Consider the following 15221-nt stretch of genomic DNA (forward strand, 5'->3'; position numbering starts at 1 on the left):
TTGCATTATCAAGATATGACCTTGGTTCATAATCATGATATGATCTTGTTGCATTATCAAGATATGACCTTGGTTCATAATCATGATATGACCTTGTTGCATAATCAAGATACGACCTTGGTTCATAATCATGATATGACCTTGTTGCACAATCAAGACACTACCTTGGTGCATAACCAAGATACGAACTTGATGCAATTAGCAAGTACATCTAGGTTCATACAATTCTAAAAGGTTAGAAATTATTCAAGATACAACCTTATTGCATATTCAAATTACAACCCTGTTGGTTGCACTGAATTGATAACCTCTGTACCTATTTGTTAATGAATAACTATTGTAACCCTTTACTTGTTTTTTTCTTTTACCCAAAAAGCACACTCTCTGGATAAAATCAATTGCATATAATTCTTGCTTGATATTGCTTTAAATTTTGCGCTAATCTTTCTGAGACTCTTTTGACGGAATACAGGGGTTCATTAAAGCCAAGAAGTACCCCAATGGTACTAAGATCATGGCAGTCAACGACGGAGCCGAACCGACGGCCTTCAAGTTTATCTTTAAGACCTGGAGAGGGAAGAACACCACACAAGGAATGGGTAAAACTCACTCAAGAGGGAACATTGGTAAGTTAAGGGGCCCTGCTTAAAGGAACACGTTGCCTTGGATCGGTCGAGTTGGTCTTTGAAAAGCGTATGTAATCGTTTGTTATAGAATGCATATGATTAGAAAGATATTTTAAAAGTAGAATATAATGATCCACACAAGTATCACTCGAAATTGCGTGGTTTTCCTTTTACCTCGTCAACAAACACGGTCGGCCATTTATGGGAGTCAAAATTTTGACTCCCATAAATGGCCGACCGTGTTCGTTCGCAAAATAAAAGGAAAACCACGCAATTTCGAGGCAAATGTGTGTGGATCACTGTATTCTACTTTTTAAACATCTTTCTAACCATATGCATTTTATAACAAACGGTTACAAACGCTTTTCAAAGACCAACTCGTCCGATCCAAGGCAACGTGTTCCTTTAAACTGGTCGGAGCTGGATTGAACTGGTTTTGATCTAAAGGCTGCCTGTAAGGGAAATCGTGCTTTGTAGTAAAACTTAGAAGCATTATGATTCAAAACTCACTCGTACCCTCTTAATACTCAAATATGCAGTTAAACAAAAACCTATTGCAATTTTGTTTACTTAAGTTGATCACAGGTAGGTGATGGCAATTCTGTTTTTAAACCAAACCCCTGTTACAAAAATGACACATTTTCATGGTGTAAACCACAATGATTAGCAAGTTGTTACTTAAGTTGGTTTTCAACTAAATTAAATAATAACTCAAGGTTAATAGATATAGATAATTTTGGAAGTTATAAATCATTGGTAATTTTTCCATTATTAAGTGATGAGTAATTTGGATTGAAATTCCAGCATTTGAACAGTTGTCTGTCATTTGTTAAGTACATGTACTTAAAACATTTAGTGAAAAAATTTGTGGCTTAACCATTTGCAGCTAAAATTGAGCACAAGAAGTTTGACGCCAGCACCCTTCACAAAAAGAGCACAAGTGACTTTGTGGCAGACCCATCCCTGGCTGCCTCGTCCGGTATGCCAGATGACGGCACTGGCACAGTCAAGGTAAGTGTAATTCACAGCATTTCAAGTAACAACATCCCCCCCCAACTACCACAAGACAAAAGTCACTGATAAAACTTTGTTATTGTCTTAGCTTGAAGTTATTATTAACCTTCGACTTTTCCACTGTTCCAAATTACCCACACAGGAGGGCCGTATTTTCCTTCATTTAACCCTTTGACGTAGCTTGGGTAACATCTGGGGCCAATTTCATAGAGCTGCTTAAGCAAAAAATTTGCTTAAGCACGAAAATAGCTCGCTTATTTTACACATGTTACTGGCCAAAATTTCCTGCCATATACATTGCTTATGACTAGTATTAAGCTGTTGTTTACGTAGCATTACAATTGAGTGGAGTCTTGGCCGGTAATCTGATTTTACTAAGCAATTAATTTTTGGCTTAAGCAAAAATTTTTGCTTAAGCAGCTCTATGAAATTGGGCCCAGGGAAGCTGCTAGAGTACCCCTATGATTATGATTGTTTTCAGGTTGATCTTATTGTTGATCCGTGCTTAGAGACCATTTTTGTATAATCTGTACCATAACTATCACAGACATTGTTGATTTTTTGCAATGCTATTATCAGGTAAAATGTTGGGAAAAAATAAATTAGAAACAAAAATACATGGTTTTGTTTTCGAGTTGTAGATTTTATGTTTACATGGGAAACATTGAAAAATGTAAATTAAGTCGCAAACCTTTTTCTTTTTCCCCAGTGTTTGTGCAAAAGTTGGCCAAATATTGCAGATGTTTGCTGCCACTCTGGGCATTTTGGTACAAGCCGCTTGCAGCCGCTCTAGTCTTTTAAGGGTTAAAGCCACTCGACAATAATAACAATAATCAAATTTTATATAGCGCTTTATCACAGATCGAAGGACGGTTCAAAGTGCTTCCAACATTATTATCCCTGGTCACCACTGGGCCTTAAATCATTCTCTAAACCATCTCAGCTCCTCGGGGAGTATACAGGCAGTGCTGCGAGTTATACACGCTCCCAGCTAACAATCACACAATAAAAGAAATCAGCTTAAACAGACGCTTATTCTTTCCTCTCATCCTTCAGATCTGGCGCATTGAGAACTTTGAGTTGGTGGAGCAGGATCAAGCCCTCTATGGTCAGTTCTTTGGCGGTGATAGCTACGTGATTCTCTACACCTACAAGGTCAAAGGAAGGGAACAATACATCATCTTCTTCTGGCAGGTAAATAATAATTGATTTATAATTATTCAATATGTTTTTACCCGTGTTAACGCCAAAGTTCGTATCGCATTTGCAGGAAGTATTACCCGGGCTTTAGTAAACTTTCTGTGATGAGAAAGTTGTGTCAGGTGATGAATAATTAACGGTTAACCGAAAATTCCTCTATTGAATATTCATGATCTGTCCACAGGGCCAGGAATCTTCCATTGATGCGAAGGGTGTGTTAGACTACACATGATGTACTGTTGAATTATTCATCATCTATTGAATATTCATGATCTCTTTCCACAGGGCCAGGAATCTTCCGTTGATGAGAAGGGTGTGTTAGATGACGCATGATATACTGTTGAATAATTCATCATCTATTGAATATTCATGATCTCTTTCCACAGGGCCAGGAATCTTCCATTGATGAGAAGGGTGCGTCTGCAATCCATGCTCAGAGGATAGATGATGAAATGGGTGGAGCACCGGTCCAGGTACGAGTTGTTCAAAACAAAGAGCCACGGCACTTCCAGATGATCTTCAAAGGCAAGATGATCATCCACATGGTACGTTGGTCCTTCTCATTCCTTCATCAATGGACTTTGCACAAAATAATTAATGGCCCGACAAGCCTATGAGAAAGAATCTACTAGGGTCGAAACATCAGGGCATTTACTATTTTTGCAATTTATACCATAATAATAATAATGAAAACTTATAAAGCGCACAAATCCACAGAAGTGCTCATGGCGCTAAAATACAAACAATAGCATTAATTAATATACAATAACAACAACAAAAATTAAAATGTAAGCCTAAGTTGAGAGAAATCTAGAACATGTGGTATAGAATACAATAATACAAATGCAATATTTAAGAAAAAACATCCTAAAAGGTAACAAAAATAACAATAATTAAACCATTGAATCAAATGCCTGTTTGAAGAGATGTGTTTTCAGTTGTTTTTTAAATTGGGTCAAAGAAACGGATGATTTTACTAGTGCAGGCAGTTTGTTCCATAGACGAGGGGCAGCATGTGAAAAAGATCGGTCTCCCCATGAATGTTTGGAAATGGGCTCAATAAGGAGGCTAGAATTATAATTATATCATAATTCCTTTTGGTTGATAAGCAGTTTTCAACAGCTAATTCTACTTTCTCAAATTCTAAAACAACTGCTGGTGCCCACATTGTTTGTCCACTCGAGTGTGAAAGCAAACTCTCACACAGTGGAGGGCTTGGGTTCAAAGGTCAATTTTACCATGATTTTACAAACTCTTTTAATAACCTTGATTGTACAGATTGCATTTTAGAGCAAAAAAAAGTCGTAAACATTTTCTTAATTTTTGAATTTCATACGATCCAAAAATCATCGAGACTAGCCAATAGATATTCAACCTCTTTGTCTTTGTTTCAAGAGAAAGTAAGGATAAGCTTTTTAGATTTTTCCAATCTTTTATATGGGAAATTCCTTACAGGTTGTGTCCATTCATATTTTAATGAAATTCTTTGCCTCTTTTTGCGTCTCAGGGAGGCAGGGCCAGCGGCTTCAAGAATCGGCAAGAAGAAGACAAGGCCGAGTCTACAGCTCGTTTGTACCAAGTCAGAGGAACCAATGAGCTGAACACAAAGGCTGTAGAGGTTAGTCAATGTATATTCCACCTACTTTGAATCAATTTACCTTCCTTCACATGCTTAAATACAGACCTTGCACTGTTACTGTAACTGTTGAGTTAGTCTTGAGTTGTTGGGGTGACTAGTTTTGGCTTTGCACTGTAAGAGTTAAATGTTTGTTTTGGGGTCTTTTTCTTCTTTTGCTGGCTTATCCCAGGGATTGGAAAGCTTATCACACCCCATTGTAAAGTAAGCACATCATTTTTCAGCATTTTTCCAGATTTCGCCTTTCAAAATCGCCTTGAGCCTCTTTTATTTTTGGAAAGAAGTAAAGCAGTCACTGGAGAACAATTTTGTGTTCATCCCAAATGCAACGATTAGACTGAGTTCTTTCCTTTTTCTTCTTTGTAGGTTCCAGCGAGAGCAAGCTCTCTCAACTCCAACGATGTGTTTGTTCTCAAGATGCCTAAGGAGACCTACTTATGGTGTGGTAAGGTAAGGACACAAAAACTAATATTAATAATATTACAAGCGTTTTATAAAGCGTATTTTCTCAATTGTTTCAATGCACCGAGGCAGTAACTTGGGAGAGGAGACAATCTTCTTTCGTTTGATCTCTGGAGCAAGGTGAAAATTGAGTGACTTCAAATTGGTAGTTTAGTGACTTCAAGCCACTTGGTTGTATCCTTGTCAATGTCTATTAGTCCCTGGTAGTCCTTTGGTGGAAGTCGGGGCGGTCATAAATGATATGACTGATGGTTTGTGGGCTGCCACACTGACACGAATTTGAGCTGGTTTCGCCAATGCTGTGAGGGAACAAAATATCTCTGTTTTGTCAATATCTTTGTTCGGGTCGCTATGAATAGTATTTAGATAAGGCCCTACAAGGTGGATCCCACCCCATGCCATGCCATGTCATGCAACTTCACATACATGTAGTTCTCCCTATGGTTTAGAGGGCTGGTAAATTCAGTCAAACTAACACCAAGTGGACACCCACCAGTTTCGATGATTTTTTTCAAAAAAGTACGACCACACCCTGGGTAAACTGCCACACATTTTGCCAGACCCTTGGGTATTTGCCACACCCTTTGGTTATTTGCCCCACCCTAATGTTGTCTTTTGTCTGACTATCTTCACTTGTGAAACAGGGAGGCAGTGGTGATGAGAGAGAACTTGCTAAGACTGTGGCCAAGACATTAGCTGGAAGGTAAGTCTAACTCACTAGGTTTCAGTCCTTTTCCCCCATTTTTGGTTCTTTCTGTTTCAACAACCCTTTCTTAGGATTTTTAGCCCTTTGTTTGGTTTGAGTATAACGGTTGGTGGTCAGAATGTGTCTTATTTGAATCTCTACAATTTGATAATTTCATGTGAAGGGGTACATGTAGCTGATTCCAAAGATGTTGTGCTGCAACAGAAAATGATCTGACTCCCAGGTGCAGTGAGATTTTCTTCTTAAAGAGTACCGTATTGTGTCGAAGTCTGCAGTAACTTTTGTATAACAAGTTACTCTACATGTATCTATCAGAAATCTATCGACTGTCTAGTTTTAAAATGTTATTCAGTTAACTTGGTGGTAGTCAGGGTTACATGAGAAGAGGGAAAGAGATGGAGATTTCATCCAGCAACATCATGGACGAACGACATAACCAAGTGGATTAAACAGGGAATGACAGCTGCAGCGAGACCAACAGCAGATCAAGATTTCAGAGCTGCCAACTCTTCCGGATTTTGCGGAAGACTCCCGTATTTGACGGCAATCTTCCGTCATCCCGCAAGCAGTCAAAAACTCCCGGATCCCCAACCTGTTAATGAAAAAATAATAAAATTGACGAATTTCCTAGCCCTCCGCCGTGGCCCGAGATGCGCAGAAAAAGTTGTTCTAACCGTAGTTTCGTCTTCTGCGCATCGATACATGTGCATGCTATGTTTGGCACTGATCAACCTCGCCACCATGGGTAGCGCGCTATATCGATACCTCTCGTCACGTACCCCTGGAATAGATGATTGCACTTACAGTGGCGTAATACTCGTGTGGGATCGTTACGTCGCACTGCCCACGATCGAGCAAATGACGCTGCTACATCGTACACCACTGGGAACGTGGTTGGGAATGTAAAGTAAAATGGCGCCGCCCAGAGCAGAGCAACTGGTAAGTCGCTGAAGAAAATTAAATACGCTCAAAAATACAAAGAAGACTACCACAAAGAATGGCCTTGTATAAAGAAATCATCACAGGATGAAAACCATGCCTTTTGCACTACGTGCAATTCAGAGGTATCTGTGAAATACGGCGGACGAAACGACCTATTGAGACACATAGATTCCGACAAATATTGTGCAGTAGTGCAACAGCACGATCCAACACGCGGCTAGGCATTGCAGATTTTTTTAGAAAATCGGGCTCTGATGACAGCAGTATAATAAAGGCGGAAACTTTATTCACAGGGTTTAAAATTGAACATAACTTAAACGATGCATCTTCTGACCATGCTGGTCCTCTTTTTAGACGAATGTTTCCCAACAGTGCTTCAAAACTAGAAACATGTGCAAAACATTTAAAACATAAACAGCAATATTCTTTAGTAATATTTCAAATGTATATGTCTTTACATGAATATTGGTTTTTATGTCCGCAAAAATCGTCGTGATGCATGCTGAGATTGAGTCTTTCTGACTTAAAAATAAAATCTTCCTGATTTTCAAAAACCAATGTAGGCAGCTCTGAGATTTTTGGCATGAACTTGTGATGACCACCGCAGTCCAATTTGCGACACTAAACTTGAAGAGAGAGAAGTAAGAGTTTTATCTCACCAGCTGTATTTTTTGCTTTACATTTCAGAAGTGCTGATTACACCATGGTGCCCGAGAGTCAGGAACCAACAAGCTTCTGGGGTGCCTTAGGAGGCAAGGCACCATACGCAACCAGCAAAACAATGGAGGTATGACTTTGTCTTCAGCTCTGACTTACAGGCTTTTGGAAGGATTAAGCAAGAGCCATAGTCTTAGTGTCAAAAAAGTATTTCAAACTACCACCAAAATATATCGGACCTTGCGCGAGTTTACCCATCAAGCAAGTAAACTGTGCCATCTACTTGCCCCCCCCCCACCCACCCCACCCCCAAGGAAAAAGTTAAGACTAGTCTTATCTTGAGTTAGGACGAGTACTTGGGACTAACCATAAGTTTAGGATTAGTTCTAAATTAGGACTCTCTTTGTGAAATTGACCACTGATTATAAACATATATTGCGTTGATTATCGGTCTGATAAAAATTAGTGATTGCAACCATTTGATTGGTTAAATGAAGTTACAGTTACACACCTAAAAGATAATTTAACACATTAAAAAAAATGTATTCACATCTCAAATAGAAGAAATATTACAAATTATAAACCAATAGGATCAAGGTCGAGTGCATGCATTTAGTTACTAATATGGCATGCATTTGATTACTAATATACGTAAGACACTGCTCTAGAATGGCAAAGGTCATGGGTTCGATTCCCACTCTCGTAATAGACCTGTGATTTTTTTCAGAGAACTCTGGAAAGTTCTGAGTATACAATGCTGACACACATCGATAGCCAATTGTTTGACCATGTTTCTTTGTGCCTCATGACAGGTCGAGGAGCCCGATTTTCCACCCCGCCTCTTCCAGTGTTCAAATGCCAAGGGTAACTTCATTGTTGAGGAGATCAACGACTTCTCCCAGGAAGACATGGTTCAAGATGACGTCATGTTGCTGGATGCCTACCACACTGTAAGATCAACTAAATAGTTCATATCTTCATTTCCTTCATTTGTTTTATATACAGACAAATTATTAGCCACTTCACATCACTGCTTTCAAAATGTTGGAGTTAATCAAGTGATTTCGCTTCTTTGAATAGGTGTTTGTTTGGATTGGATCAGGAGCTAACGCCACAGAGAGAAAAGAAGCCATTAAGATTGCACAGGTAAGTAGTCTGGTACCCTGTATACACTTAAAAGACTTAACCAGCTCCATTTTATTGGAACCTTCTCATGGGTTGGGTTTTTGTTTTTTTCATAAGTGGAAATAAAGACATAAGCCATTTTGAGTTTGGGTAAGTCTGTATGTATACACCCAAACCACACAGTGCACTCCTATAGTAGCAAACATCCATCAGAAAGGCTAATGTTTTGCCAGTAATTTTTTCAGTGATTAGCCAGCAGGACTAGGGCCCAATTTCATGGCTCTGCTTACCGCCGAATTCTGCGCTTACGATGATGATTCCCCGCTTACGTGCAAGCGCCGAGTTTCTGCGCTAGCCTTGTAAGCGTAGAATGCCTAGTAACGTGGAGTACGCACGCGCAGAATCCAAAATTTGCAACTAACCCGTGAAATTCCCTTTTTTTCACACTGACTAATTCCCTGCTTCCTAAAGCTCCGATTCTGTGCTTACGGTAAGCAGAGCCATGAAATTGGGCCCAGTTTAGTTGACATTTCACTAGTCCTTCAGTTCTTCTATTGGTCCATGATCAGTGCACTAAATAAGAACACTTTTCAACACTAAGCTAGCCAGCTGTACCACTTGGAAGAAACTTTGATTGGTCCTCAGGTGTTGGCTAGCCGACCACTGTTCAGGGATAACACTGAAAGCTGCATCCAAATCAATGGCTAGGGCTATGGCTATCAGCTGATGCTTGTTGGCTATTGGTTTGGCTATTGACTACTGGCTGTTGGCTATTGGCTATTGGCTGCTGGCTATTGGCTATTGGCTATTGGCTATTGGCTATTGGCTATTGGCTGCTGGCTATTGGCTATTGGCTATTGGCTACTGGCTATTGGCTATTGGCTACTGGCTGTTGGCTATTGGCTATTGGCTATTGGCTATTTGCCAGTGTGACGAGAGTCCACTTTGAATCTCTTGATAAGCATCAGGGATAAAGAATAATTTTGGGATTTTTACCCCAAAAAACTAAAGAATACTTTCTAACAGATAGAAATTACCCTGCCTCAAATCCTACATGAAAATTACCATTTGATGTTAAAGTCAACGTGAATTGTTTCTTGGTCTACAGGAGTACATTTTGTCTGATCCGAGTGGCAGAGACATTGATGCCTTATCTTTGATCAAGATCATGGAAGGGAACGAGCCGCTGCATTTCACCGGTCACTTCCACGCATGGAATCCAAGCTATTTCAAGGTAAATCATAATAATAATAATAATAATTGACCCCCTCAGATTTTAGCCGCTGCTTTGATAACCCCTCCAACAAAACGTCCACAGAAAATATACACCTCACCAAAATCTTACTTACAGGTTTACATTTAAAGGTATTATACAGGATCTGTCAGCAAAACATCATTGTTTAGGATAAGTCTACAAAGCTTACTTATTTTGCCGTAGCACTATGTGAAAGTCTCTTTTGAGTAGTGTTAGTTCTAAAAAGAACCGGTGGTTGACAACGCTCGCCTCAAAAGAGGTTTATGCATGGTGCTACCGCAAATTTAACCTGATTATGAAGTTCATACTTTTTTTTGTTACAAAGACACCAAGTAAACAACAGATAAATATTTAATAACTCTTTGCAGATCTTGTATTCCACAAACTGAAATTGTTCATAATTGACATAGCCATTGACAATTGATATAAAAATGTAACAATGAGATAACTGCTACATCAGTTATTTTCAAACTGAACACAGACAATTTTGTACCAATGATACTTACAATCATGTTTACAAACGCGAAATGTTTTAGCATGTTTGATAATTACCTCTCACCCCTTCGTCTTCATCATTAAACTTTCATAAAAGTAGCCATTTCTGAGTCATGCACGCTTTAGATTTCATGAGTCGTTTGTCAACCCACGTGATTAAAAAAAAGAAAATTATACCTTTAAAAAAGAGCATAATCTATGCTTAAAGACACTCGACACTTTTGGTAATTGTCAAAGACCAGTGTTCTCATTTGGTGTATCTCAACATATGCATAAAATAACAAACCTGTAAAAATTTGAGCTCATTTGTTCGTCGAAGTTGCGAGATAATAGTAAAGAAAAAAAACACGATTGCCACGCGATGTTGTGTGCTTTCAGATGGTTAATTTCGAGACCTCAAAATCTAATTCTGAGGTCTCGATATCAAATTCGTGGAAAATTACTTCTTTCTCGAAAACTATGTTACTTCAGAGGGAGCTGTTTCTCAAATGTTTTTTTACTATCAACAACTCCCCATTACTCGCTACGAAGTAAGGTTTTATGCTAATAATTATTTTGAGTAATTACCAATAGTGTCCACTGCCTTTAAAACCCATTGTTGATAACACCTTGTGAAGATTATGTATTTTTCATTTTCAAGTGCGAGGAGTGTCATTTGTGACAAACACTGTAAATGTCAGGGGTGGAAATTGCCACTAGCCCGCTAGCCGGGACTACCAGACTTACAGCCGGGCTACTCATTTTTCCAGTTTGACAGGCTAGGCTAGGGGGAAAATAATGCAAAAACCATCATCACAAACAATAATGAACTGCTATTGTGTATTGAAAAGTTTGTGCCGTGACTTGAGTCTCAAGACACAATGTGTTTTTGTGCCTACCAAAATCTCATCAGGGCTACTAAAAGTTCTTGGTTACTAGCCCTGCTGACTACCATGAAAATACACTTAATTCCGACCCCTGAATGTGCATTATAAATATACCCTATTAAGATTAGTAACGGGGTACTTTACCATTCTCAAGGAGGTAGATGCTAAATACAATGCTATGAAGAACACGGAGCGTTTACCTGTAAGACCAACAACTTACTTCTTGTACACAGCAAGTTGCATCTCAAGGAATATCTACGTTTATGTTTTTGATCGGAACTCAACGACATTCTTTTTATGATTTCTGATTTGTATTCGTCTGCATGTGAAAATTAACAAATTAACCTGACCCAACACGAAGTCTTTGGTTTTGCCCCAACCTAATGGATTTGATTCGAGAAATCTTGCAGCCAAATTATCTGTAAGGGGGGAAAGGGACAGAGCATAACCAAGCTGTACTCCTTTATATAAAATAATTATTTCATTTAGAGATAATGGTCTTTGGGAAGCAACAATAACAGGTCTGTCGCCTTGCTCATGATGTGACGTCACCGGTGGAACAAGGAACATATCCAAAACATCTGAATTTCATTGCGACCATACATGCATGTAATGTTGTGGTAGCACAAGCATTTTTCTCATATGTAGGGCATCAAGAGCCAGGCCTTACTTAAGTGTCAGTCCCAGGCGGGACTATTTCAAACAACAAAAATTGAAAAATATAAAAGAGGGAGGCACAGTAGGTATATCTTCAGCTGGTTTATTAATTACAAACTTTTACATGGCATGGTTCTTTTTCAAATGATGAATTATGATGGAATTAATTTGTTAAAGGCCTTTAAGTAGTGCATTGAAATCAGAGCTTGCTTCATCAAAATTGCATATTGGAAATGCATTGATCATATTTTGGTTTTGAATTTGTTTGGGGTTTAACAAAGACAAAGACACTGGAGCAGGGTTTGAACTAGCCTTGTCCAAGGCTCTTTTCACAAGCACCGGCCCGCTCTGAATTCACGAACTACATAGATACTATGAGGTCGTTCCGACACAGTACTTAAGTTGGTTTAACTCATGGTTCAACCCGATCAAGTTCAACTCTGTGTGTCTGAACGGTTCTAAAGTTAGTCCGAATCGAGTTCAACCCACAAAAGATAAACCATCCAGGGAGGGGGTTTATCTTTAGACCGCTTCGTGTTTATCATTTAACACTGTGTGTGGACAGAATAAAAAAGACCACATCCAGTTTAACTCACAACAGACGGCCCATTGACCTCCGTAATCATTATGTAAACACACAGTGACCAATGAACAGGCCAATAAACAGGATGTTAGAGTAACGGGGTCGCGTTTGCTTTGACCTCTTAAAACCAAAGATAAACCGTATTGGGTTTAACTCAGTGCTGTCTGAACGCAAGGGGGTTTTATTTTTACGACCACCCCCTGCTGCTCAGAGAAGTTAAACCGGTTCGGGTCTAACTTAGTACGCTGTCTGAACATACCCTATATCGCACGATACACAACAGTACTTGATACCGTGGGGTCGAAGCAGCCTCGTTGTAACCTCGTTGATACCTCGAAAAGCCATTCTTCGACCCCACCGTATCAAGTACGGTATAGTTTCTATGCAGTTCGTGAATTCAGAGTGGGCCAGCGCTTGCGTAAAAAGCCTTGGACAAGGCTAGGTTTGAACCTGTGACCTCCAGACATACATGCCGGGGCTCTACTAAAAAATCAGCTATCTATTTTGTCCATACCTTTGGTAGCAACCTGGGTAGCAACAGGAGAGGAAATCACCTTAAGGGGAGAAAAGATTGCACCTTAAAACTTGAGACAAAAATGGAAGTTAAGCAACAACAAAAAAGCAGTGGTGAAATGTTATAAACAATTCAGACAAAATGGATGTAAAAATTGCATTGAGGATACGGAATACACATCAGTGTATGGAAAACATATTTTGAAAAAAAATATATGAAATGAGTAGGGTAGATGGCATTATCTTTTGGTCCAAACCGGACCTTCTTCAGAGGCATCAACATTTTTATTTTTTTTTTATATATACAAGAAAGTTGCATAAAGGGAAGCAAATGTGGGCAAATTACTGAACATTGAGCCTGACAGTTCAATGATGCTTGGCAGCAACATGCATGGATGCATTTTTGGAGATGGTTTATTTGAAATCCCCCAATCCTTCCCCGGAAGTTGAACTAAACAAACTCTTTATATTTGGACAGGACCTCCCTAATCTTGAGGACATGAAGTCGCAAGCCAAGAAAGAGAACGAGAAGATAGCGATCACGGTAAGTGAGGAAATTTGTTGTCAAGTCACACATAGCTTCATTCAAACGCCTCAAGCTTCATTCTTGACAGGGCAACGTTCACTTTCCTGACAAAAAACATTCTATGACCCTCTCTTTAATCATCAAACACTGCCTGGTTTGACAGTACTTGGTACCAAGGCCAGGAATGTCCAGGAGGAAGTTAGGACAGTTACTCCAATCCTAGCTGGTCGTTGCCTTGATGCCTCTTGAAATGCCCAATCCCTTCCCTCTAAGGAAAGGAATTCTGCACTTAAGATAATTCTGTGCCCGTCAAGAATGAAGTTGAAGGCCTAGGTGTGTAGTGGTAGTTTTCTGTGGCAACCATGTGTATGGACAACCATGTGTATGGACAACCATGTGTATGGACAACCATGTGTATGGACAACCATGTGTATGGACAACCATGTGTATGGACAACCATGTGTATGGACAACCATGTGTATGGACAACCATGTGTATGGACAACCATGTGTATGGACAACCATGTGTATGGACAACCATGTGTATGGACAACCATGTGTATGGACAACCATGTGTATGGACAACCATGTGTATGGACAACCATGTGTATGGACAACCATGTGTATGGACAACCATGTGTATGGACAACCATGTTGCCCGTACCTTCCAGCTGTACAAACCAACCAAAGATCAGGAAAAACTATAAATACATGTAAATAGGTTTGGTCTCGACGTTTCAAACAGTATACTCTGCTCGTCTTCAGGAGACGATTAGAGTATACTGTTTAAACCGGCTCTTTTCAGAGACCAAACCGGGTCGTTTCAGAGACGACACTCGCCCTAAGAGATTTACAAATGGTTTTACCCGCAAGTTTACTATTTATTTATAGTTTCTCCTTATTTCTCCACACCATGCAAAGCTCATTAACATGCATTGAAGCAGAGGTTGCCTGCAAAAGCAGCTGGTTTGCGCTTTGGCATTTTAACACGGTTCTTTGAGCTTGTTGGACTTTGAATGCGCATTTGCTATTGTGACTGGTCAAAGCATTAAGGTACGGTGCTTCATGGATTAGTTCATTTCATATTACAAGAAGTCACAGAGAGTTTCATGTTTTAGATTAAGGTAGTGGTTACATATCATCATTCTGAACCCAACCATGGTAATGTGAGTACATGTATCTAGACTTCATGACCTTTAAGGTTACGTACACGTTTAGTATACTATTAACTCAGAATCACCCATTAGAATGTGTTAACATTCTCACATGGATTATCGTGACCAGTTGTTGATCCATTTGAGAATCTTGGCCAGCCTTTGACCCATGATCCATTTTAGAATTATGGCCAGTCATTGATCCATTTTAGAATCAAGACCAGTCATTGATCCATTTTAGAATCAAGACCAGTCATTGGTCCATTGAAGAAACCTGACCAGTCATTGATCCATATGAGAATCATGACCAGTCATTGATCCATATGAGAATCATGACCAGTCATTGATCCATTTGAGAATCATGACCAGTCGTTGATCCATTTGAGAATCATGACCAGTTGTTGATCCATTTGAGAATCATGACCAGTTGTTGATCCATTTGAGAATCATGACCAGTCGTTGATCCATTTGAGAATCATGACCAGTCATTGATCCATTTGAGAATCATGACCAGTCATTGATCCATTTGAGAATCATGACCAGTCATTGATCCATTTGAGAATCATGACCAGTCATTGATCCATTTGAGAATGGATACTTTGCTTTTACTGGTTGTGTACATTACTAAAGTTCATGTCATCTTCAAAACGTGTAAAAAACATAATTACATGTTGGAGAATAAAAGGTTATGTAATTTTAATTTTACCAATGGTATACGCACACATTCAAGCATGCTTCATGTAAGATACACAACATGTTTTCCACCTAGAAAGCACCCATATTGCATCAGGTAAAGGTAGGAAGG

At 39.3% G+C, this 15221-nt stretch overlaps 1 protein-coding gene across 2 annotated transcripts in view; it reads left to right on the forward strand.

The window, feature by feature from the left end:
- The window catches only part of LOC117291838 (advillin-like), a 57261-nt gene that overhangs the window by 33411 nt on the left and 8629 nt on the right, over positions 1 to 15221 (forward strand). For both annotated transcript variants that reach the window (XM_033773770.1, XM_033773771.1), the window contains exons 10-21: positions 473 to 626; positions 1513 to 1637; positions 2697 to 2834; positions 3227 to 3385; positions 4348 to 4458; positions 4843 to 4926; positions 5583 to 5641; positions 7274 to 7373; positions 8056 to 8193; positions 8324 to 8389; positions 9477 to 9602; positions 13216 to 13281. In XM_033773770.1, coding sequence (XP_033629661.1) covers positions 473 to 626; positions 1513 to 1637; positions 2697 to 2834; positions 3227 to 3385; positions 4348 to 4458; positions 4843 to 4926; positions 5583 to 5641; positions 7274 to 7373; positions 8056 to 8193; positions 8324 to 8389; positions 9477 to 9602; positions 13216 to 13281 — 1326 coding nt within the window. The remainder of the gene's footprint in view (positions 1 to 472; positions 627 to 1512; positions 1638 to 2696; positions 2835 to 3226; positions 3386 to 4347; positions 4459 to 4842; positions 4927 to 5582; positions 5642 to 7273; positions 7374 to 8055; positions 8194 to 8323; positions 8390 to 9476; positions 9603 to 13215; positions 13282 to 15221) is intronic.

Source organism: Asterias rubens, chromosome 6, assembly GCF_902459465.1.
Source record: "Asterias rubens chromosome 6, eAstRub1.3, whole genome shotgun sequence".
NCBI classification, from domain to species: Eukaryota; Metazoa; Echinodermata; class Asteroidea; order Forcipulatida; family Asteriidae; genus Asterias; species Asterias rubens.